Here is a 24,889-nt window from a genome sequence, read left to right on the forward strand (position 1 = left end):
GGATGATTGGGAGGGTGGTATCAGCTACAATGTATGCTTCACATAGTATTAATAACGAATCATCCTTTTTCTCGTTCTCTCTTCTTTACCACGGCCATCACTCACCTCATTCATTTCTTTCCCCTCATTGCTCTCATGCTTATCTTTTTGCAACATCGCTAATATGGATCCTTACTCTTCTCCTTTCCCAAAATGCCCGTGGCAACAGGGACAGTATCAACAAATTTCACCTTCTCAATCAAATGTGTCCGGCACACTTTCAGGCTCAACAGCCTTCTCGTCGTATAATTCAAGCAAAAAGAGAGCTTTATCAAACAAACCCAATGCAATTTTCATGGGAAGTACGGAAAAGCTAATTTCCGATCATTCACTAGAAAGTGAAAGATATTTTCCTTCTTTTAAACACCAATTTGATGATGGACCGGAAGATGATGACGATCTACATAATCCAGGACCCAAGAATGGCGCTCGAGCAGATGATGACTCTGGCAGTATATTCACCCTTCGAGGATTGATGAATATCGGTACATTGGTCACTGTTGCTTCATCTCTTCTGATGTTGTTTGCAGGTTACCCGATCCTTGTGTTCGTAATAGGTCACGGTGAAGGGAACAAAGGGGGTTACAACTTGGGTGGAACAAATGCCACAGGTCAAGTACCTTTTTTGGTAGATATGCCATCGTTGATCGATAAGGATACACCCCAAGAAGCATACACTCGTTTGAGCTTGGATGGAAAGAAAACGATGAAGCTTGTCTTTAGTGATGAGTTCAACAAGGATGGAAGAAGCTTTGTGAGTGTGCAATTTAAACAATAGTATGTACTGGTGAAAGTACTGACAATTTTTCTCCATGTAGTACCCCGGAGATGACCCATTTTGGGAAGCGGTGGACTTGCATTATTGGGGTACAGGGAATTACGAATGGTACGATCCAGCCGCCGTGACTACAGAGAATGGCAATCTGGTAATCTCCCTGTCCGAAGCCCCTGAGCACAATCTGAACTTCCGGGGAGGGATGCTAACTTCATGGAACAAGTTGTGTTTCACAGGAGGGTACGTTGAAGTGAGCGTGGTACTGCCGGGTTCACCTGACATTAGCGGTCTTTGGCCAGCAGCATGGACGATGGGCAACCTTGGAAGAGCAGGTTATGGTGCAACTACGGACGGAATGTGGCCTTATTCGTATGATACATGTGATGTTGGTACGTTGTCCAATCAGACATGGCCAGCAAGTATGGGAGGAGGTCCTGTTGCGGCTGAAACGACTGGTGTATACGTGGATCAATATGGACCCGGATTGAGTTATTTGCCTGGTCAACGATTGAGCAGATGTACATGTCCGGACTTTGATGATCATCCTGGTCCAAAGCATAGCGATGGTAGCTGGGTAGGCAGATCAGCACCGGAGATTGATATCATCGAAGCACAAGCCAGTGGAACTAGAGGATTACCCGGACACGTTTCCATGTCTATGCAATTGGCACCTTTTGATGCAGGATACAATATGTCTACAAAAGCAGACGCATATACCTTTTACGAACCAGAAGCGATTTTGAATTCGTATACCGGATCTGTATATCAACAAGCAGCAAGTGGATTGATCACTACAGACAGGGACAATTACGAAGACAATGGGATGAAGTATGCCTCTTACGGGTTTGAATATAAGCCAGGCGGTACACCAGACGCATACGTGACCTGGACGAAAGACAGTCAACCGATGTGGAAGATGAGTACAGAGGCAATCGGTCCAAATGTTCAAACGGAAATTGGACAAAGGACTGTACCACCAGAGCCACTGTACATCATTCTCAATTTGGGTATGTCAAGCAGTTTCACTTATGTCGATTTCGATAGATTACACTTTCCCGCAAAGTATTACGTTGATTATGTTCGGATTTGGCAACCTGAAGATGAAGAAAACATTGGCTGTGACCGTGAGTATTTCTAGCGTGCTCGAAGTTGAACGAAGACATCTGACTGTTTAATTCCACTTCCTCTTTTGCAGCCCCGGACTTCCCGACTTTTGACTACATCAACAAACATTGGGAGGCGTACAATAATCCAAATTTGACCATCTGGCACGGAGAGCGTTCAGTGGGCGCTTACGATCAGCCAAGGTGAGAAAATGAGGCTCCGATAAACTATCTCTTTTGTTTTACTGACTTTCCCCCTTTCTTTATGCAGACCACCAAATAGATTAGTCGACAAGTGCTGAGTAAAAGCGGGAAGATCACAACCTAATCACAATCCTTATAGACCTTTTTTTGAACGCTTTTTATTTTTCATGAACATTTACCCTAATATTACATGTACATTGCCGATATCTCATTCTGTTGCTTCTTTCTTTCGCGTGTCCTTCTTTCGTTCAAGAAAGTGTCCAGCGATCGTGCTGTGGTGGTGGTGGGCTTCTGCTGCTTTGGAGCTTGTATCGAAAGAAGTGATGCCAACTCTTGTGAAAGAAGCGCGTCCAAAGCTTCAGGTCGATCAGAGACGGAAGAAGAAGCATTTGGAACACGTTGTAATGTTTGCAAATGAGGATTCACACTTTTTTCCTGAGGGGCCGATACCAAACTGGCAGGAGTGTTTATACTTGCAGCATGTGCTAAAAGTGCTGCTCCTAGACCGGTGATATAATTTGGAGCGACAAAAGGCTGAACGCTCTTGATTGCTTTTGTACTTTGCAGAGCAGGTTGACCGGCGTTCAAGACTCGAATCGGCTGAGCCTCGCCATAATCTCGTTCTGTGTCTGAGAGATACAATGCTGGATAATATTCGTCAACGATTGTGACGCTTGATGGACGTAAAGTCTCAGTAAGATACGATGCGAGGTAGGTCAAAGTAGCTTGTTGTGCGGACGTATCAGCATCAGGCCTTATGAGAGCATACGTCGCGGATTTTGAATGATCAAGTGCTCCTTGTTGTTCGCCGTTGTCTGAGTTGAGCAGAACAAATGATTCTGTGAATTGAGCATTACTTCGCACGAACGCCTCTCCGGAAGTGCCGATGAATACAGTCAACGGCAAGGAAGGTGAGATCGAAGCATCCTTTGTGTTTCCCTTGAGTGTGAATGAAGGCGGAACAAATGACTTTTTTGTTCGATTTGATCCTTCTCCCGTTGAACTTCTTTGATGGAGTTGCTCTTCATCCTCTGAACCTTCGCTGTCTGATTCAACATCATGCCTTGAAGGCGGTACATCTCTTGAAAGTGGATCGAATTCCATTTTGTGATGTGGTCAAGAACCAAGTTTGTCAAGAATCACTCTTCAGAAGTATGATGAGCAAAGGCCACGCAATATGCATTGACCATTTTTATTTGTTTGCAGCGGGAAGAATTGAAAATGCTTTTAAAGTTTAGCGTGTTAAGTGTGTGCCTCTTCTCCACAGAGTGAGCAACAACAACAAACAAATCCTTCTCTTGATTGTCATTCGCCAGATATCATCCCTCAGCTGGAAGTCATTCGATAAAAGAGAATGTCTACAGGCGATCAAAAGGAGAAAAATGCAACACAGAGCGAAGATGAGCTATCTCTTGAAGTCAAAAAACATAGTGCATTCTGGCTCAGGCATCTACGTATGCTTCCTACACCATACATCTCTGGCGATCTGCAAAGGTGAGGTTGAGCTATGTATATATCAGTACCCAGAATGAATCTGACATCTCCTCTCCTACAGAATGACTTTGGGCTACTTCTGTATCGGTGCTCTGGATCTACTCAACCTACTCGAAGTAAAAGTTGATGTACAAGAACGAAAAGAATATATCGATTGGATATACGACCAACAGCTAGATCGATCATTCGGAGGTGGCTTTTTGCCTGGACCATTCCTACGGCGAGATCAATACCAGGATGGAAGTGCAGACTCATCTCTACCTAGCGGCAGTCGTCCGAGCGGAAACCTGGCCATGACCTATACCGCTCTATTGAATTTAGCAATGTTGGGTGATGATTTCGTTCGATTAGACCGGGAAGCAATACTCTTACATCTACATTCACTTCAACAGCCAGACGGAAGTTTTGCGCCAAGTCTCGGACAAGATGAATGTGATTGTAGATTTGTTTATTGCGCATTTGCAGTTTGTTCGATGTTAAACGCTTGGGATTCGATCGACGTTGAAGCTGCTATTGGATTTTTGCATTCAAGCAGAAGCTACGATGGTGCATTTGCTCAAGGTCCAGGTCAAGAATCTCAAGGAGGATCAACTTATTGTGCAGTGGCCGCTTTGTCCCTGGCAGACAAGCTTGACACAATCCAAAACTCTGAACAGCTTATCTCCTGGCTCACAGCTCGGCAACAGCAAAAGCAAGGTGGATTCAATGGAAGGATAGAAAAGGATGAGGATGCATGTTATTCGTTTTGGTGTGGTGCCAGTTTGGAAATTCTAGGCTCACACAATCTTATAGACTCAAAAGCAGATACCGATTGGCTTCTTTCCTGTCAAACAAAAGTTGGCGGAATTGCAAAAGTGCCAGATGAGATTCCAGACGTTATGCATTCTTACTTGTCTCTGGCTGCTTTGGCCATGCATGCCTATGAAGAGGAATGCGAGAGCTCAGGAACAAGGTTGAAACCTTTCCTAAGAGAGCTTGACCCAACGCTGAACATCAGCAAGCACTCATTGGAGAGGATGAGACAGAAGCTGACCTGAAGCTAGATGAAAGAAGCAATTATTGCACATTTGTACTTTACCCATAACAATATACCAAAATGAAATTTGCATTGAAAAGGCAGAATTTATGTAATGTAAAATAACTGAAAAGGTGACAAGATATACCTCATCCAGAAGGTGCTTCACTTGCTGCTCTTCCTGCAGCCACTTGCACCGGACGTCCAAAGTCATCGATGCCCATTCGACCTTGACGAATGCGCCAAGCAACACAAAGACCGAGCAAGATCGTTTGCAAAACGGCCGTACAAACATACGCAGCCAAAGAAGTAATGTTCACACCCGGTTGAAGAGAAAGGGTGTAGATGAACAAAACCGCTCCTGGTACTTGTAAGCACATCATCGGAATACTCAAACTTCCTACCAGCTTATTTCTTGCCGTATAAACGATTTGAGGTAGATATTGGAATGCGGCCAAAAGCATTGCTGACCAACCAAGGAAAGCCGCCCATCGGTTGACGAGTAGGCGTGATGAAGGTCCAAATATTTGAGTCGATGGTGCTTTGCTAGGGGGCGAAGGGAAGGAAGAGGGCGGTAAAGAAGATACCAGCAAAAGAGTGACCAACAGAATAAAGACAAAATGGAAAGCCACAATCCATCCCAAAGAAAGTGCTAAAGACCATTCAGGTGACCGTGTCTTTATACGACGTTTACGTGGTGGTTTGCGTAGTGCTTGAGGTGCATGAATACGAACGTGTGCAGAATCACCATCAGGGATAAATCTTCTACCATGTTGATCTACTTGTACTTCCTCCTGCGGTATAGGGGCTTCTTGCGAACTTTGGGCCGCTGCTGCAGAAACGGCAGCCGGTGTAGCATTGGGTGGTAAAGTTTCTGTTGCAGCCACTTTCCCCAAAGGTGAAGGGTTAACCTTGCGTGGTGCTTTCCAAACAGGCCAAAATGTTGGTACTAATCGACTGAAAGCTGAACTACTACGTTCATCATCACTGTTCAAGTCAAGCCTGCTAGCCAATGCGCTCTCACCTGCGCTATCATCTGTTTGTGCAGTGACACCTGATATACCTGCACCGTCTATTCCTGCAACATCACTTGCTCCCTCTCGCCCGTAATTCTCTGCGATATGCGAATCGATCGAATCAAGATCAGCACCGGAAGATGCATCATCGTCTTCGGCATCATACGTAGCCAAGATACCACGTTCCGGTCCTTCCAAGGATACCATGCGTTCGTACCGGAACTCTTTTGGGTAATAAACCAAGAAGAGAAGGGCGACAGACATGAAGAGAAGCCATTGAAGACCCACTTGTACGATTCCCAGCAAAGATTCGGCACATGCTCCCAATGTTAGATACTGACAGCAAGATACGGTAGGCCATTGCAGAGTGACGACGTTGAGAAAGCTACTTGCACTACTTGTAGCACCTAAGAACAAGAACCAAGGTGAAAAGCCAATCGAACTCCTTTTGAGAATGATACGAAACAATTGAGGTAAATATGAAATTACCAAACCCATACACAAGAATAACGATAAACCTGTTTGAATTTTTGAATGTTCTGATTTGCATTCTTTTGGAATTTGATCTCCACTTAAATTGACCATGGCCACCATTGCGGCCCATGCCGTTGTGGCCATCGTTTATGGTATCTTGGACCTTTTCGCAGGTCCCAGCGTGAATGGGGAAATTGGTCGTTGTGAGTTGAATGTGTTCGTTTCAGGGGGAGCGTGTTGGACTTTGACTTGAAACCCTATCTTTCTAAGGGAGAGCACGGATGCAGCTGCTCAGCAAAGCCGACATACCGCACACCCCAAGTCCCAGTGGTACTGCTTTGATGCCGTGTTTGAGGCATGCACGCGTTTGGCACTTTTTGATTAAATTTTACTTTGGAGTGAGTTTAGCTTAGCGTTTTAAGAAGAAAATGTTTGCTTCATCATCATATAAGCAACATGGCAAAGAAGGAGCGTGGTTCCTTAGATCTTAGGCCGATCAAGATAGAACAAGGTCTATTGGGTCATCAAGATGGAAGTGCATTGTTCTCCTTTGGTCCTGTATCAGCTCTAGCAGCCGTTAGTGGTCCAAGTGAAGTTCGTATACGTGATGAAAGGACGGATAGATCAGCATTACAAATTCACTTCACACCTTTACAGGGTATTGCAGGAACGTCTGCAACCACATTCGAAAGCACGCTACAGGGAATATGGCAAAATACACTGCAGCTACATTTATATCCAAGATCGCTGGTTCAAATTCACTTGCAAACATATGCTTCTCCACCTCAACTTGTCAGTCATCCTCTCTTACATCCTGATCAAAGAACACCGATCGATCAACCACCAATTCAACCTCCTCATCCGGATGCTCCCATTTCAGTCTCTCTAAGAGCAGCACATATCAATGCTACCACTTTGGCTTGCTTGGATGGTTCGATCCCAATGCGAAGTATGGTAGCCGCCTGTTCAGCAGTAGTGATACGGAAAGGAATTCGGTCTAATCTAATGCGTGGTTGGAGAGCAGGAGAGACAAACCCAACCGAACAGGAAACCCAAAGTGATTCAGATCATTTTGAAATTCTATTGGATCCAACACCATACGAAGAAAGTTTAGCAAAAAGTTCACACGTTTTCGCTTTCGCATTTGAAAAACTTGCCAATCAATCCGATTTTCACTCTGGATTGATCTATAACGATAGTCAAGGCACACAGAGCGGGGCAGACTATCTGAATTGCTTAAGTTTATGCAGAGAAGCAAGTCAGAACATCGTCAAACTCATGAGAGATACAATGGCTCGACGTCTGCTCGGTGCACAGGAAGAGAAAGGGGATACATCAATGGATGCATAGATTTGGAATACAAGCAAGCATTCACCTCACTGTATACTAGACAATGCAAACTTATTCAGAGAATGGTAAATCATGTGTGTGTGCAATTGATATAATGATATATGATGATGATGATAATACAATTTCCTCTATTAAAATTCGGTATCCATAGTCTCAACAAATTACGCAGTCTTTATCATCTTTGGATGCTTGAGAAGCGAAACCCATTTCACCAAAAGTTTCGTAAACTTTCTTGTCGGGTCCCATCGTTCCGGTTGACTTGACTGGGATGTTGGCTTTGTTTGGTGGTGGTGTGCTATAATTCATCGGCTTTTGCGGTGATGAACCTGTTCCTTGTGCTTGTAATGGACGAATGGGTTGAGGTGTTCCAGAACCTCTTCTAGGCGGACCATTGGGTACTGGCATTTGGTTTGACATTGTTTTTCCGGGTGGTGGTCTCGCAGGTCTTACTGCATTGTTGACCCTATTTGGCGAAGCATTCACAGGCGGCGTAGATGCTGCTGTAGAATTAAAGCCAGATGAAGGTGCAGGTGTAGTTCCTCTGCTTTCCGGTACGGGCATCGGACGACGATTGGCCACAACCTCTTCGACCATCCTCATCGTTTGCTTTCTTCTAAGATCTCTCGAAGGAGGTTGTGTTGGACGCTGCTGGGCGGGTGCAGGAGTGCTTTGTGGTTGTGGCATTGGAGGTGGCTTAACATTTTGGCCTTTGGCATTAGAAACTTGTGATCGACGATCGGACAGCATCTTCGCTTCTGTACGTTTTCTCTGTAACTTGGTATCGATGTGCGCTTCGTGTTGCGTTCTTGAAAGTGCATTAGGTTCAGGTCCGGCCAAGGCATCCAAACGATCTTGTGCATCTTTATTGCCATGCGAAGCGGCTCTCTTGTACCACTTTCGTGCTACGTCTAAGTCTTTCTCACATCCAACACCGATCTCGAAATAATACGCCATTGCAAATTCAGCAGTCGGTAATCCTTTTGCGGCTGCTTTGTCTGCAAACGTAAAGGCGAGTGATTCATTCTTATCGAAACAATTCTCTGCTCCGCATAAGAACCATTTGCTCAATGCTAAATCTGCTTCTACCTCACCACCCTGCGATGCCAGACTGTAGTATTGCACCGAAAGTAAAGGATCAAAAGCGCACTCCAATTGAGCATATTCATGAAGCCAGCCCATTCGGTATTGAGCAGGTGCGAAATTGAGATAAGCTGCTCGTTGAATACGTTTTCTGGCTTCTTGTTCACGACTGCCTGGCTGATTGCGTTTTTGCGGATCCACAGCAGAGTCCAAAAGTTCGTGGGAAACTTTCACATGACTAAACTCGCCCGCCAATAACATACCGAAAACGTAGCTAGGCTGTGGCGAATCCAAATTGGCAAGATCAGCAGCCTCTTTCAATAAAGGTATAGCACGAGAGTGGTCTGCTCCGAGCTCAAGCTGTCCGAGAAGGTTTGCCATTCCCATTCGGTAAATACAACCGATATCCTGCACGCTACATCCTCTTTCATATGCATCCCTGGCCCTTGTCATATCGCCCAAAACTTCATAATCCCTACCGATTCTGAACCAGCTTGGCGCATATCCCATACGTGCAGACAACTCGAAATCATTGAATGCAGCACGCAAATCCTTGGGATGATAAGAGGGGAAAGATCCAGATGCTAAGAGATCACCTCTTAGGTACAATGCGTCTGCCAAGGGAGGTTGTGAATTGGCCGCGCGATTGATCACATTCATTGCCTGATCGATCAATTGAATCAGAGCAGGATCGCTGATACGTTGTGCGTCCAATTTACGTTCTACAAACTTAAACACTTCTTTGCACCATGCAGCTTTTTGACGTTCATCTTGACTTGCAAATGCTATATCCCGTCTACGTGTCAATTCGTCCAGATCGGGTAGAACTACATTCAAGCTTGAAGGATCTGAGTTGCTTCCTGATGCACTTGAAATAGAATCTCGAGTGCCCGCAGGTTGTGGCTGAATAGATCCATGATCGCTCTGTTGCCTTTGTCTTGGTGGAGGAGGTGCAGGCTGAGCCCTGGAGTTGTCCAAATGCATTGAATTCATCGAGCTTGATAGATTGTTCGATGGCGGAGCAGGCGAGAGAGATCGTTGTGGAGCAGGACTTGGCATTGGCATCGGTCTAGATGGCGCAAACTGTGCAGGCGCAAATGACTGTTGATGAGGCGGCGGATTATGGTTCATCTTTGGACTTAGTGGTTGCGCATTCATCATCGCTTGTGGTCTCGGTGTGATGCTTCTTCCCGGTCCAGCGGACATGTGATTTTGTGGCATAGGCTGTACGGGTGGAGCCATATGCTGAGGTCTGGGCATCATCATTCCCGGTCCGTTGCCATATTGTGGATATCCTGATTGAGGTGGTGGTGGTGGTCTTTGTTGATTGTGAAATTGTTGTGCTGCTTGTTGTCTTCGATATTGCTGTTCACGTTGTAATGCTTCATTGCGTGAAGGTGGTAATGGTGGAGCATTTGGATTTAGCTTTGGCTGTTGAGATGGTTGTTGATGAAATTGACTTCCACCTGAAACTTGCCTTGGTGTTGCAGCCATTGGGGGAAAAGGTGAATCATTTCCGAAGAATAACGGTAAATCCGGTAACTGGGAAGGTCCCGCCATGATGGCAATCTTTGTATTTAGTTGATTGCCTTGTTAGGTTGACCGTTGAATGATGGTTGTGATCTTGATGTAATCTTATAGATTTTACTTACAATAGATCAACATGAACAAGTGCAAGTGCGCATTAAAAGATTAAAATTTCTACGCTAAAACGTTTCTCTTTTCGGTCAATTGCATCGCCTCGCGTCCTGCATAGAGAACAAAGGGCCGGCTTACATAATCAATTGAGTATGCCGAAATTAGCGCCGTATAGAAAGAACACCTCAGCCAGCTGTAAGCTCAAGCTGTAAAGGCTCGTGCGGCTTGCGAAGAATCCAAAGCTAGAAGAATGCTTCAATCATCATCACTTCAACCACCATCAATCATAACAATGTTGCTTGCCGAAATGATGAGGCGGCAAATTGGCATTGCAATCGTGTTTGCAATTGCTTGTTTGACAATCTCATTCGGATCTACATCCGCATCATCTCTAAAACAGAGACCAAACATCGATGATTGGAAGGTAACCTCTATCATTCGAACAATCGAATTAAGCTCAGTATCAGCTTTATCCGATGTACATACGATCAAGCCATCTGTTGAAGCGCAAACAGAACAAGACATCAAGCCTTACTACTTTGCACTCTCAGCTTTGGAAGCACAACACATTTCAGGATTAGAAGCAAGTGCTCGCTATGGACCTGGCGTTATTCCTAAACAAAGAGCAATCTTGCGTGTGGCAGAACATGGTCCTCTAGATACTTCCGATGCTTTATGGGCTGATGGAAATGCAACGGCTTCTAGACCTCACTTGTACTCTGTCAAGCTACCATTACATTTCCTTCAACCCGGCTCTAATGAAGAAACTTTGGCCGATACTTCGCTCACCATCACTGGCATGCTGGTCCATGCTTCTACACCTTTACCTGCTAGCGTCGGTCAAGCAGAATCGCAAAATGTTCTATGGAAAGGCAGTGCAGGTATTGTGAGCGTTTATGGGGCAGGAAGTGGAAGAATAAAGGTAAAATCGCCTCAACCAACAATCGTTTCCCATTCCACTGAACCTGCTTTACCATCAGATCAAGTGACAAAATCTGGCTCAACCATCACATACGGTCCTTTCAGCTCCATTCCTTCTCTATTGAAGTCTGGAAGTCATAGTGTTGCACCTGAAGCAAGGGTACATTACCTTCACAATTCTCCCATTCTCACAATCGTTGAGGCAGATCGAAAAGTGAAGATCTCTCACTGGAAGAACAGATTGGAGGTAGAAGATAAGCTATGGCTTCGTAATGATGGTGCAAAACTTAAAGGACATTTCTCGCGTGTGCAACATCAATTGAATGCTCTGGTCCAAAAGGCAAAAACAAACACTTTGAGCAACATTGTGATGCAATTGCCTCCTGGTGTGGACGGTGCTTATTTCATTGATGAATCGGGTAATGTATCCACTTCCCAGTTCCGTCCCAAGCCTCCTTCTCCATCTCATGTGGATACGCCCCCACACCTTTTGACGCCTTTGAAAGCTTCCATTTTGGACGTCAGACCTCGTTATTCGTTGTTGGGAGGATGGAACTATACATGCAGTATCGGCTGGTACGTCAAATTGACCGATGGATGGCTAAAAACCCATGAAACAGCAGAAAGAAGATTTATCACGCATATTCCCTTCTTAGCTGCTGTCAAGGATACGGCAATCGATGATGCTACTTTACGAATCATCTTCCCTGAAGGTTCAAAGGATATCTCTTTCAAGGTTCCATTTGCCGTTGATGTGGAAAATGAACGTTCATGGAGCTTTTTGGATACGATTGGTAAGCCTGTTTTGAAATTACACAAGAAACGATGCAGTGAAAGACACGGTGGAATGGTTACAGTGGAGTATACACTCACTACAGGCGATCAATATAGAAAAGCTTTGGTAGCTCTCTTGGCCGGTGTATTGATCGCAGGGGCTATGCGATTGTTCGGTCAGATTGACTTGAGCATCAAAGCTTAAGTAATGTGATAAATGAAAGCTGATGTGGCTTTTGGCATACAAAAGAGTATAATCGAAATTCATTAATATTTCTATGTGAATAGGCTCGCTGGCGTGGATGTCGTGAGAGCATTGCAGATCAGCGGGGCGCTAAAGAAGGCGCCTTGACACTCGGCTTTTTCTGTCCGGTAGTGTGGTATGTAACTTAAGCTGTGAGAGCATCATTCTACGGCAAGTGAAATTAGTGTGGAGCTTAATTTGAGAAGATTGTGATTTTTTCATTCTTGTTCTTTAAACAAAGGATCATTCAATCGCCAATCATGGCGCCAAAGAAGAACAAGAACTCCGGTTCATCTGCATTGTCCAATCAGAGGGCAAATACAGAAGCAGGAAGAAGTACTGGAAGCACCGCTAACAACGCAATTCAAACGATCACAAACGGATCTGCAGTAGTAGAATTACCCGAATCGGTACCTGGATCGGCATTCACATGGACTCATTTATTTCAAGTGTTGGCAGTGTATACATTTATTGCATCTTTGACGTTATGGTCGCATTACCATTTACCCAAACCTAAATCGATCGATACAAACACGTTGGATGAACCTGCACAATTTTCCGAATTGAAAGCATTAGAGCATATATCCAAATTGAGCGATGATATTGGTTATAGAATCGTTGGAACGAAAGAACATGTAGAAGCAGAAAAATGGATTGAAAATGTTGTAAAGAGTTATGAAGGTTGGCATACTACAGTAGTTGCAGATCAAGATGCAAATCAATTACACAATAATGCTACTTTACGGGCAACTGATCCAAGAGGTGATACACAAGTAGAAGTTTGGACGCAAATTGCAGATGGATCACATCGTTTCGATTTTATGAGCTCAATCGTTTGGAAAAAGTATTATAGTATGTCAAACGTAATCGTTCGTATTTCTGATGGAACGGATGAAGGCAAAGAACATGCAGTCCTTTTGAACGCTCATTTGGACAGTACATTGCCCAGTCCAGGTGCGGCTGATGATGGTGCAGGAATTGCAATCTTGTTGGAATTATTGCGCATTTATACTTCACCACCTCGTCCACGACTTAAACATTCAGTTATTCTACTATTCAACAATGGAGAAGAGAGTCTGCAAGATGCAAGTCACCTTTATGCAACCCAACACGAGACCCGCCATTCGGTTCGTGGTGTGGTCAACTTGGAAGCTTGTGGTACTTCGGGTCCAGAATTATTGTTCCAAGCAACTTCTGTTCCGTTTGTGGAAGCATACAGCCAAGTTCCATACCCTTTCGGAACAGTTTTGGCAAATGATGTCTTCTCTACAGGTTTGATTTTATCCGATACGGATTTCCGTCAATTTGTGCAATATGCCAATCAATCCGGTTTGGATATGGCAATCGTTGGCAATAGCTACCAATACCACACACGATCCGATATCACCAAAAATCTCGAACCAGGAATGATGCAGCATTTTGGTGAAAATGTGTTGGCAATCGTGAACCATTTGGCAACCTCCCCACGTTCGAAATTGGCAGTCAACAAACCATTCCCACGTTCAGCACCGCCAATCTATTTCAGTATCGCAAGTCGATTCTTTGTTTTGATTCCAGCAGAGAAGTTCAGAACTGTTATCATGGGTATTTCTGCATTATCCAACTATCTGTTGACATCCGTGGGAAGAGCGGATAAGCATCAAGGAGCATTAAAGTATGCCTTACTCGCTTTACTTTTCACAATCACATCTTTATTGTCGGCTTTGATCTTCTCCAATGCAGTGGCGTTGATTATGGTTCATGTGATCGGTAAGCCTCTCAGCTGGTTCGCCAAAGAATGGTATCCGATTGCACTTTTCGGACCTCCTGCTTTGGTTGGTATTTTGTCAACGCAATACCTTTTTGCATCCTTAACGAGAAAGGATCGCAGGGCTTATTTGGAACGTGCAAGCTTGGATGGTTTATCGTTATTCTTTGTGTTGTCGTTATTGTCTTTGAGCGCTTTTGGAATCGGATCTTGCTATTTGGCCGGATTAGGATCGATCGCAATGACTGTGGTGATTGCACTGAATGACTTGTTCTTGATCGGTTATGACAAAATTGAACAGAAACAAGTTCCAGCCCACAAGAGGGTACATCCGATCAGTTATCTGATTTACGTCATCGTACCAGCTTCGATAGGAAGTGAAGGATTGGTTTCTTTCTTGGACCTTTTTGTTCCGCTCACAGGCAGAACAGGTGAAATTTCGCCTGCTGATCATATCGTCGGTTCGATTGCTGGTGCATTAACATTCTTGTGCTTGCCTTTTGCACTTCCAATGTCATTCCGAATGGGTCGTGAACGTTTGGCAAAAGTGATTGTGTTCTTTTTGACAATCTCAGTAGCTTGCATTGCAATCTTTGCTTCTCCTGCTCTTAAGCCCTTCGATGTTGGACATCCCAAGAGAGTATTCGTTCACGCCGTTCAAAATGTCACTTCTGATACATTTTGGCTCAATTTGGGAGGTGCAGATCCAGATGTTAAAGGGCTAGAGACAATCGTAGATGACGTTTGGAAATCGATGGGAATCGTTGAAGAACCATTTACGAAAGTGGATATGGACGATTATAATCCGGATTTTGCAATCTTGTATCCTGTAAGCACCTTCCTTACACCTTACAAGATGCGTGTTCCAATGCCGCAACCTTCTCCTTGGACGTTACCAAATGGAGATGAATTCGTACCAAAGGTATCAAATGAGAAAATCGATTGGAAAGCAGGTACACGTACTTTAACCATCACCGTTCGAAGACCAAATTTGATTTGGAGCGTGATCGCTTTTGATGCCGATATTCTTGAATGGGATTTACCCTCTGCACCACCTGTTGGAATGCAAAGGCATCATATCAAAGAAGTTGCACGACATGGAATTGATGAATGGTCAGTGACACTGACTGTACGTTTGCCAGATGGAATGCAACAACAAAAGAAAACGAAAACTGCTGCAAACCCAATCCGTCTTTCTCAAGGTGTTCCCGAACGTGATCCAACGAAATTATGGATCGATTATTCTGGCTTAATTGCAGAAGCAATGTGGCCGCAAGCCAAAAGATTGGAAGCATCAAGAAGACAAAAGTATCCTTCAATTGATGTTTTAGAACGTTTAGATGATGTCTTATTGGAAAAGCATCCTGAAGTGGATTCAATGTTACTAAGCGTTGTTGCTGCTGTTGCTCAAGTATGATCGAATTTGGTGCAAGCTTTGGCTAAAGACTCTATATAGAAAAGCTCTTAGAGAGCATACACTAATATACTACTGGAAGAATCAATACATTTATACATCTCATTTATTGCTAGAAGTACATGATTGGATACATTATGAATTACTTTCTTCGGGTGCATTCCCTTCACCTGAGACTGCCTCAATCGTTTCCACAGGTGGGATGGCGTCCATTGATTTTTGTACAACATCTTTTGCTTCTGATTGAGGTTCTGCATCGAGAACATCGTTTGTGCCCATATCTGCATCATTTGTGTTTGCGATCCCTTCTGCATTGATCACCGCTCCGTCAGCGGCATCATCTGCAGCTGTAGCAAAAGTATCATCTCCAACTGCTGCCATACTTGCGTCCGCCGATTCTAAGGTCTCATTAGCTGGCTGGGATGTGGGCAGGGCATTCGATTCATCTGCATCTGCATCTCCATCAGCGTCTGCTTCAGCATCTTCGTCATCAGGAGCATCTTCATCTGCTTCAGCATCTCCATCGTCTTCATCGTCATCGTCGTCTCCTTCGTCGTCATCGTCATCTTCTTCTTCATCTTCCTCGTCGTCTTCAGCATTTCCGTCCAATTGCATTGCATCCGTCAAATTGGATGCTTGCTCAGGCAGAGCTGCTTGAGGAAGCGAAGGTACGGCTGCCTGTTGAACAGGTGCGCCGTTCGCACCCGCGACAGGTTGTGATGCTCCAGGAACCGCTTGCAATGGTTGTCCGGTCGAAGTAGGTGCTGCAGGTTGAGCTTGCGTTCCAGCAGCCACGGCAGGCTTTTGTTCTGGTTCCGGTTCTGGTTCTGGTGCTTTGGGTAATAACTTTCGAACTTCTTCTGGCGTTTTTGCTCTGATATAACCAGCTCCCAAGATTCTTCCTTTGCTTGGCATGGATTTCCAGGCCGGGATTGCTTCGCCACTCGCGTTCACTTCTTCTATATCAGCTTCCTCTAACCTTTTCTTCTCTTCTTCTTCTAATTGTACCTTTAGGCGCTTTGGAGGAGCATGCAGTAGATCATCGTGCTCTTGCAACTCTTCACGCCACCTTCTAAACTTTGTGGAATGGTTTGATTGTAGCTTTTCGATTTCATTTTGAGTTTCGTTTAATTGAGATCGTAATGCTTCTTGATCTTTTCCAGCATAAGGTGATTCGGATGGTTGAAGGTTTTCAATCTTACGTGAATCAAAGATCAAATTGATCAATTCATGATTCCTTCTGTACCTTGCAGAAGCAATATCGCGTCCTGATAATTTATCCAAATCATCTAAGATGAAATCTACCGGATCTTCATCAATACTTAAACCCCAACCCATTCCGGTCGATTGAGGTGGATGTGGTAGCATTCCTGGCGGAGGCATTTGATTGTTCAAATGACCACCCGGTCCACCTCTTGGTGGTCCAGCGCCAAATTGTTGTTGATGATGTCCTTGTGGACCTGGTTGACCGAAACCCATTTGATTTGGATGTTGTGCCGATTGTGTTCGATTGTTTCGTGAAGTTTGATTCTTTCTTCTTCTACGCGGAGCATTGGATTGTGAACCGACAACACTGCCACCAGAGGCGGAAGTACCGCCTAAAGGGCCGCTCATTTGTAATAACAATAAGAAGAAAAAAGAGCGGAGGTGAAGGGGGTTGCCTTTTTATTTTGATAAAATTACGGCGACGGAAATGAATGCGTGGTCCTAAATGATTGTTTTATGGAATCTTTTTGTTGTGAATGACTATGGATGCATTCATTCTTAAAATCACTTTTAACAAAAGGCAATCATCTTATGACGCGCCGCGCCTTTGTAGCCTTTACGCGTGCGTGCGTGCGTGCGTGCGTGAGCTGTAGAAGAGAAAGCAGCGCCTCGTTTAATTGTCCGCTTTCTTGAGTGCGCCTGGCTGTGTTGCTGCTGAGCGAAGGAACAGCTTACAACGCCAGAATTAGCAACGAACCCAATTATTATTATAGCGTTTAACATTTTCAGCGCTTCACCAGCCAAGAAGAGCTGCTACTACGCACAGGAGGTATGATTTCTAGGAGTGAATTCTATACCACATCATTTCCTCCCTCCTGATCATTACAAACACAAGTAGAATACGATGAGACCTTGAAGGTTTCAAATCCGTCAAACCTTTTTCAATCAAATGAAATCGCGCATTTATCTCAATTGAATCACCCAAGAAAATCCGCATTTTATTAACGGCCGCCGCATTTTTTGATATTGTAAACATCACTCCGATCTTATTCACGTTGGCCGAAAAACATCCTCATACGACAGGCTCGTGCACATGATACTACTTTGAATGATTATTGAAAGATGGACGACTTTGACGATTTCGTAACGCCCGCTTACAATTCCGGTGCTCCTCCACCGGAAGGTACCTCTTCTCACCGACCTGTTCATCATCTACAGAGTGGAAGTGCTCAACAACAACAAGCAGGTCAATCTAGGTCACCATTTGCTACAGACCCTTTTGCTGCAAGTTCGGAATCTTTAGGTTTAGGCACTTATTCTCATTCCGTCAATCGAGGCCGTAACGATCAGTCCGCAGCACCTTCACACGTCTTGGTTGATGCGGATGATCCTGATTTGTTAGGTGACGACGATTTTGACGATTATCTTGGCAGAGGTACAAGTGCAAGTGGAGCGAACAAAAGCTCGAGTGGCTCAAGAGCATATCCACCAAATGGAAGGTTTGCTGAAAACAGTAAAGTATCACTAGGTGGAACGAGTGATTTAGCCGTTCCTCGTCTGCCATTCACACAACAAGTTGCAGGTAGTCAAGAGAGTGGCTTGCCATTTGCTATGAGTGGTGCCACACCCGCTGGTCATGAAGGTCCATTCTCAGACATGTACAGAACACATACAAATCAAAGTGGGGCAGGTTTCAAGAGTATAGAAGCAGATGATGAGCCATACGATTCACCAATCTCACCTGCCGGTGCCAAGCGTGGCTATGGGAACGGTGCAGGAGCACAGAGGAAAGCCAAAGCTTATGACACCGCTTCAGCAGGACGATCACGCAAACCGCCCAGAGATTCGCCTTTTGATGGCGTAAAACGATCGATACGTACGATGCGTGCAGATTTTGCACGAATGATGAACAAAAAAGGTGCAGCAAAGAAGGAAGCAGAAGGTGAACGTGTGATCAGACTGAATGATCCAGTCACAAATGATCGTGAAGGCAACTTTGGTGATAATTATATCAGCACGAGCAAGTACAACGCAGTTACTTTTGTGCCCAAATTCCTCATCGAACAATTTTCACGTTATGCAAACTTGTTCTTCTTGTTCACAGCGGTTATTCAACAAGTGCCCGGTGTCAGTCCTACAAATCGGTATACGACAATTGTCCCTTTGGCATTAGTACTTCTTGCCAGTGCTTTCAAAGAGCTGAAAGAGGATTTCGCCAGACATCGATCTGATTCTGAACTAAACGCACGCATTGCTCAAGTTCTGGAACCAGGCTCAGGAACATTTGAGTCGAGAAGATGGAGGCATATTCGAGTAGGTGACATTGTTCGTGTGGAATCCAACGAATTCTTCCCAGCAGATTTGGTTCTGATAAGCAGTTCCGAGCCTGAGGGATTATGTTATGTTGAGACGGCCAATTTGGACGGAGAAACAAATTTGAAAATCAAACAAGCCTCACCTGATACAGCTAGAATCACAACACCACCATCAGCATCAGCTTTGCGAGGTCATATGCTATCCGAGCATCCAAACAATAGTCTTTACACTTTTGATGCCACCCTACATCTGCAATTAAGTTCAACGCCCGGATTCAGCGGAGTGCCAACAAAACAAATTCCCCTGTCTCCTGAGCAAATGTTGTTGAGAGGTGCGCAACTTCGTAATACACCATGGATTTATGGTCTGGTCGTATTTACCGGTCATGAGACTAAATTGATGAGGAATGCAACAGCCGCACCGATCAAACGTACAGCGGTCGAGAAGCAAGTCAACGTTTTGATCTTGCTATTGTTCGCTCTTCTACTGATTTTATCCATTGCTTCGGCTATTGGTGCAATCGTGAGAGATTCGGCCTATGCTAGTGAGATGCAATATCTACTCTTGTCTGAAGATTCAAAAGGAAAAGCAAGATTGTTCGTGGAAGATATCTTGACTTTCATCATCGCATACAACAACTTGATTCCTATCAGTTTGATCGTCACTATTGAGGTGGTCAAGTATCAGCAAGCCCAATTGATCAACTCCGATTTGGACATGTACTACCCTGCAACAGATACACCCGCTCTGTGTCGTACGTCAAGCTTGGTGGAAGAATTGGGACAGATCGACTACATTTTCAGCGATAAGACCGGTACCTTGACCAGAAATGAGATGGAATTCCGGCAAGCAAGTATTGGAGGAATCTCATACAACGATACAATCGATGAGAGCAAGCAAGATTTCGGTCAAGTTGGGCCTGATGGACGAGAAGTTGGAAGTCAACGTACTTGGGCAGAATTGCAATCCATGATGAATGGCGAAGTACCTGACGATGGAAGTACAGCGGTGATTCATGAGTTTTTGACGCTGTTGGCAGTATGTCATACAGTCATTCCAGAAAATCGTGACGGTCGCGTCACATTTCAAGCCTCAAGTCCAGATGAAGCAGCTTTGGTTTCAGGTGCTCAATCATTGGGATACGAATTCTTTGTGCGAAAGCCTAGATCGATTTTCATCAGCGTTCGGGGTATGGAACAAGAATTTGAAATTTTGAACGTTTGTGAATTCAACAGTACACGTAAAAGAATGTCAACGATTGTTCGAGGACCTGATGGTAAGATCAAGCTTTACTGCAAAGGTGCTGATACTGTCATTATGGCACGCTTGAGTGAAAACCAAGCCTTTACCGATCAGACTATGGTTCATTTGGAAGACTTCGCAACTGAAGGTTTGCGAACATTGTGTGTTGCAATGCGTGAAATTCCTGAACAAGAATACCGACAATGGTCACGTATGTACGATCAAGCTGCTGCAACGATTGTAGACCGTTCAGAAGCTTTAGACAAAGCAGCTGATGTGATTGAACAGAACATGTTCCTGCTAGGAGCAACGGCAATTGAAGACAAGCTACAAGATGGCGTACCGGAAACCATTCACACTCTACAAACTGCTGGCATTAAGGTTTGGGTTCTTACAGGTGACAGACAAGAAACTGCCATCAATATCGGTCTATCTTGTCGATTGATCTCAGAATCGATGAACTTGGTCATTGTCAACGAAGAAACTCCGCATGATACCGCAGACCTTCTCACAAGACGATTGGCAGCCGTCAAAGCACAAAGGAGCGAAGGTGATAATGAAGATATGGCTTTGATTATTGATGGGAAGAGTTTGACGTTTGCCCTGGAGAAAGATATTGCAAAAATCTTTTTGGAATTAGCAATCATGTGCAAAGCTGTCATTTGCTGTCGTGTATCCCCTCTGCAAAAGGCATTGGTGGTCAAATTGGTCAAGAAGAATATGCCCGCTCTTTTGTTGGCAATTGGAGATGGAGCGAACGATGTGAGCATGATTCAAGCTGCTCATGTTGGTGTTGGTATTAGCGGTGTTGAAGGTCTTCAAGCTGCTAGATCTGCAGATGTCGCCATCAGTCAATTCCGTTACTTACGCAAGCTCTTACTTGTTCATGGCTCTTGGAGTTATGCACGTTTGAGTAAGATGATCTTATACTCATTCTACAAGAACATCACGCTTTATATGACCCTTTTCTGGTACGCATTCCAAAATTCGTTCTCTGGACAAGTCGCATTTGAATCTTGGACGTTGTCATTCTACAACGTCATCTTTACCGTCTTACCTCCTTTGGTGATTGGTATCTTTGATCAATATCTCAGCGCAAGAATGTTGGACAGATATCCACAGTTGTACGGTCAAGTCTTTTTCAACAAGAGACGATTTTGGGGTTGGACATTGAATGCTTTTTATCATTCTTTGATCGCATTCATCTTTGTCACGATTGCCTTTTGGGCAACACCACAAGATGATGGAGGTTACGGAGCATATATGTGGATTTGGGGTACAACTCTGTACTTTGCCGTTTTGATGACAGTTTTAGGTAAAGCTGCTTTGGTTTCGGATTTATGGACAAAGTATACGTTTGCTGCTATTCCTGGTTCGGCGGTGTTTACTTTGGCATTCATTGCGGTTTACGCTTACGTTGCACCTGCGATTGGATTCAGTAAAGAATATACAGGAATCGTACCAAGATTATATGGATTTTCTTTGTTTTGGTTCTGTATGGTTCTTGTTCCTGCCGTTTGTTTGATACGGGATTTTGCATGGAAATATTGGTCAAGAACATACCGACCAACATCGCAAGATATCGTTCATGAAGTTCAAGTTTTAGGTTTACAAGATCATAGACCAAGAATGAGTCAATTCCAACGTGCCATCAAAAAAGTTCGTGCCGTTCAACGTATTAGACGTCAACGTGGTTATGCATTCAGTCAAACCGAAGGAGCTGATCAAGAACAAGCAAGATTGATCAGAATGTATGATACCACTCAAGTTCGACCTTCTGGTTTGTAGTTGAAAGAAAAGAAAATGAATCTGTACAACATTATTCATCAATTTGATTAGTTTTCTCACAGAATGTCGAGAAAGATATAGAGTATTCGATTGTATTGATGTATGTGTGTACAAGAATGTGTATTAAGGTAATAATGGCTCTGCAGGTAAAGATGGGGTGGTAATGCACAAATAAAACCCGGGGTAATAGGCATGCGAAACGGAAAAGAAAGTTTTCTCATACTTCCCACAACAGAAGCATGGAATAATTCATTCTGAGGCGTGCTTGGAATAGGCGGGCATGATTTGTCGTTGTTGTTGGAATACGAAATGAATGGACAAAAATCATCATTTGACAAGCTTGCTTTGTTCTTTGGCATATTTGATTAAAGGTTCAAGCGTTCGCAAATTGGCAGTACGCTTTAGGAAGACGTGATCCAATAATTGTGTTGCATCCGGTCTGCGTTCTGCATCAACGTCCAAGCATGTTCGTAAAAAGTCTCTGAACGTGCTCGTGGTTTTATCGGAATCAGGAATCTTGGGTGTTCCATTTGTGGCGATCAAATAAAGTGCTCTTAGAGGATTTTCGTTCAAATAAGGTGGTTCTCCTTCTAACATCTCGATTGCCATGATACCTAAACTCCAAATATCAACCTTTGGTCCGTATTCCTTCCTGGTCACAACTTCCGGTGCCATCCAATAAGGAGTTCCTACCATTGTCGTCCTCTTGGCTTGTGATTCACCAATTTGTGCACAGAAACCGAAATCTGTCAATTTGATATCACCATGCATGCTCAATAAAACGTTGTCACTCTTGATATCACGATGGATAACTTTGTTTGCGTGTAAGTGACGCAAGCCTTCCAAAACTTCCTTGCAAACGGCAGCGATTTGAGGTTCGCTCATCACGTTGCTGGTCACCACGTCTGTCAAGCTTCCACCTTCCATGTACTCCATTACAACCCAAAGGTCACCCTTGTGCAAGAAACTGTCAATATAGTTCACAATATTCTTGTGCTTGGACTCTTTCATTACCAAGATTTCATTGATGATCAAATCCTTCTTTGGCTGTTGCTCAAGGTTCATCTGTTTAATAGCAACGGACAGATTGCTTCCCACTTGATAAGCCGTGTATACACCACCAGAAGCACCAGCTCCAATCTTTTCGAAATCGCGATAAAGTTTCGTCGGGTCTGCATCAGTACAGATCGTCTTGAGCTTTTCAATCACTTCATGATCTTTCATTCCAGTCTTCTTCGTATCCCTTCGACGAGGTTGAGCTCCGGCAGGTGCTTTTGTAGAAGCAGATTTTGTAACCGAAGCACCTTCTGCTCCACCACTTGGCGATCCTTTCACTTTCATAGAAGCAGACGAAAGCGCTCCTTTACCACTCGCACCAGAAGGAGAAGGAGTTTTATTCGTTCCAATCTTCGGACTACTTCCACTTCCCATAGGCGGTGTAGCAAGGCCGGCACCGAGACCAGGTGAAGGCGCAGGCCTTGTTGGGATTGGACCTCCAGCAGAAATTGCTGCGGCTGCGGCAGCTTTGTTCGCTTCTGTAGGTGGCGGCCTAGAGCTCTTGCGCATGGATTGAGATGTATTCAGACCAGCTGCACCTGGTGGTGCTGGAGCAGCTCTTGGCTTTTCGTATACACCATCTCCTGATCGTACAACTCCGCTACCTGTTGTGCTCTCTGATCGTGAGTCTGAAGCAGATCCTTCATTCGCATGACCCGGTCCGCCGTTCATCTTTCTCCAAACAGAATCATCTTCAAGATTATTTTGCGTTACATCTTGATAGAAAGCAACAATGTCCATAACTGCTTGTGGATTTTTCGCTTGATCTTCTTTTGAGATACCGGAATTCTGAAGGAGTTGTTGCCATTCTTTGGGTAATCCGGTAAATTCCCCAGTGTCAGAATTGAAACCTACATGGGTAAGATGCACAGGATCGTATGGAGTTGAAATTTCAATCTTCTTTTGTTGAGAAAAAACATCGCTCATCGAATTAACAAAGCCACCAAAAACGGACTTGAACGTATTCCTTCCACCCGGTCCAAATTCACTTCCTCCAAAAGCGTTGTTACCAGAACCGGCACCGCTTTGGTTATTGCTTCTCGCACCGCGCAAAGTAGAATAGGATCCGCCTGGAACGCTATTTGGAGGTGAAATGGGCGAAGATAATTGGCTCAAAGTGCCACTCGCTACAGTCGATCCAGGCATTGAATCGTCCAAAGCGTTGGCCAGACCGGAGCTCCAATTGGTGTCGTTTGTATTTACAGCGCTCTGACCAGGAAAAGCTGAATGAGCAGCAGCGAGATGAGGCGAGCCAGCAGGTCCGGCGACAGAAGCTTGCGATCGAGTTGCTGCTGGTAAGAAACCACTTGCCGTTCCATCTTGTGTTAATAATGGACTGCCAAGCGTAGGCACACTACGCCCATTTCCTGTGGCATCAAATGTATTTGCCCTAATTGGACGCGGAGGTCCGGATGCGAATGCTTGTTGATTGGCAATCGTTTGTGCACCTCCTCCTCCTCCTTGAACCCATGGTCTATTATTGGAAGATGATGATGCTGGACTATCACTAGTGACCATTCCTCCAAACGTTTGATTACCTCCGTTCATGCCTTGACTACTGCTACTACTTCCGCCAGGATAGCCAGAGCCCATACCTGGTCTGATACTATTGGAACGGGGAGGTGAGCGTGTTGAAGTTGCCATTACAGCAGTGGATGGACGATAATTGGCAGATGAAATGTTTGAATTGTTGTTTGATCCAACTCCTACACCGGGCGGCAAAGGGGCACTACGTTGAGGAATTAAATCAAATTCACCTCCACGGGGAATAGGGCTACTGCTTGTGCTGTTGTTGTTGTTATTGGTGCCGCCTCCTACAGCAGATTGCGAATACATGTTGGGAGAAGAGAGCTGTTGTTGTTCGTGGGACATGCCTGCGCCACTTGTTGTTGCAGCACCTGAAGTTGAGCTTTGACCTCCGCCGTTTGATGTATTAGCCCCTGCTCCATTGACTCCTGTTAGGAAAGATTGGTCAAAGCGTTCTCCAAATCCT

General features: G+C 44.5%; 11 protein-coding genes across 11 annotated transcripts; 6 read left to right on the top strand and 5 right to left on the bottom strand.

Annotated features, from left to right (window-relative positions):
- Positions 1 to 163: 163 nt before the first annotated feature.
- Positions 164 to 2,219, top strand: FA14DRAFT_165816 (concanavalin A-like lectin/glucanase; the record flags this gene model as incomplete). The annotated part of the gene is made up of 5 exons (XM_025499979.1): positions 164 to 341; positions 429 to 793; positions 858 to 1,938; positions 2,010 to 2,121; positions 2,189 to 2,219. 5 exons carry the CDS (start codon positions 164 to 166, stop codon positions 2,217 to 2,219), a joined length of 1,767 nt encoding a protein of 588 aa, XP_025352450.1.
- FA14DRAFT_85317 (uncharacterized protein) lies at positions 2,130 to 3,290 on the bottom strand. The gene has a single exon (XM_025502994.1). It carries the CDS (start codon positions 3,223 to 3,225, stop codon positions 2,308 to 2,310), a length of 918 nt encoding a protein of 305 aa, XP_025352451.1. The 5' UTR covers positions 3,226 to 3,290; the 3' UTR covers positions 2,130 to 2,307.
- A 107-nt stretch (positions 3,291 to 3,397) lies between these two features.
- Positions 3,398 to 4,716, top strand: FA14DRAFT_85336 (terpenoid cyclases/Protein prenyltransferase). Its single transcript, XM_025502996.1, has 2 exons — positions 3,398 to 3,615; positions 3,677 to 4,716. Exons 1-2 carry the CDS (start codon positions 3,476 to 3,478, stop codon positions 4,650 to 4,652), a joined length of 1,116 nt encoding a protein of 371 aa, XP_025352452.1. The 5' UTR covers positions 3,398 to 3,475; the 3' UTR covers positions 4,653 to 4,716.
- On the bottom strand, positions 4,489 to 6,355 carry FA14DRAFT_162386 (uncharacterized protein). The gene has a single exon (XM_025499578.1). The coding sequence runs from the start codon at positions 6,262 to 6,264 to the stop codon at positions 4,780 to 4,782; it is 1,485 nt and encodes a 494-aa protein (XP_025352453.1). The 5' UTR covers positions 6,265 to 6,355; the 3' UTR covers positions 4,489 to 4,779.
- Positions 6,356 to 6,564: 209 nt separating this feature from the next.
- FA14DRAFT_162387 (uncharacterized protein) lies at positions 6,565 to 7,554 on the top strand. The gene has a single exon (XM_025499579.1). The coding sequence runs from the start codon at positions 6,577 to 6,579 to the stop codon at positions 7,468 to 7,470; it is 894 nt and encodes a 297-aa protein (XP_025352454.1). The 5' UTR covers positions 6,565 to 6,576; the 3' UTR covers positions 7,471 to 7,554.
- On the bottom strand, positions 7,535 to 10,216 carry FA14DRAFT_162388 (uncharacterized protein). The gene has a single exon (XM_025499580.1). It carries the CDS (start codon positions 10,108 to 10,110, stop codon positions 7,624 to 7,626), a length of 2,487 nt encoding a protein of 828 aa, XP_025352455.1. The 5' UTR covers positions 10,111 to 10,216; the 3' UTR covers positions 7,535 to 7,623.
- A 678-nt stretch (positions 10,217 to 10,894) lies between these two features.
- Positions 10,895 to 11,974, top strand: FA14DRAFT_114679 (uncharacterized protein; the record flags this gene model as incomplete). Its single annotated transcript, XM_025496068.1, has 1 exon — positions 10,895 to 11,974. A coding segment is annotated over one exon (1,080 nt), but the record flags the coding sequence as incomplete, so codon positions are not given.
- A 352-nt stretch (positions 11,975 to 12,326) lies between these two features.
- Positions 12,327 to 15,436, top strand: FA14DRAFT_162389 (uncharacterized protein). Its single transcript, XM_025499581.1, has one exon. The coding sequence runs from the start codon at positions 12,388 to 12,390 to the stop codon at positions 15,289 to 15,291; it is 2,904 nt and encodes a 967-aa protein (XP_025352457.1). The 5' UTR covers positions 12,327 to 12,387; the 3' UTR covers positions 15,292 to 15,436.
- On the bottom strand, positions 15,259 to 17,037 carry FA14DRAFT_85376 (uncharacterized protein). Its single transcript, XM_025502997.1, has one exon. It carries the CDS (start codon positions 16,900 to 16,902, stop codon positions 15,424 to 15,426), a length of 1,479 nt encoding a protein of 492 aa, XP_025352458.1. The 5' UTR covers positions 16,903 to 17,037; the 3' UTR covers positions 15,259 to 15,423.
- Positions 17,038 to 17,359: 322 nt separating this feature from the next.
- On the top strand, positions 17,360 to 21,924 carry FA14DRAFT_162391 (putative P-type ATPase). The gene has a single exon (XM_025499582.1). The coding sequence runs from the start codon at positions 17,617 to 17,619 to the stop codon at positions 21,838 to 21,840; it is 4,224 nt and encodes a 1,407-aa protein (XP_025352459.1). The 5' UTR covers positions 17,360 to 17,616; the 3' UTR covers positions 21,841 to 21,924.
- Positions 21,925 to 22,167: 243 nt separating this feature from the next.
- On the bottom strand, positions 22,168 to 24,042 carry FA14DRAFT_126587 (Pkinase-domain-containing protein; the record flags this gene model as incomplete). The annotated part of the gene is made up of 1 exon (XM_025496755.1): positions 22,168 to 24,042. The coding sequence occupies one exon, from the start codon at positions 24,040 to 24,042 to the stop codon at positions 22,168 to 22,170; it is 1,875 nt and encodes a 624-aa protein (XP_025352460.1).
- Between the last annotated feature and the right edge of the window lie 847 nt (positions 24,043 to 24,889).

The sequence above is a fragment of the Meira miltonrushii genome (genome assembly GCF_003144205.1).
Source record: "Meira miltonrushii strain MCA 3882 unplaced genomic scaffold FA14scaffold_5, whole genome shotgun sequence".
Classification (NCBI taxonomy): Eukaryota; Fungi; Basidiomycota; class Exobasidiomycetes; order Exobasidiales; family Brachybasidiaceae; genus Meira; species Meira miltonrushii.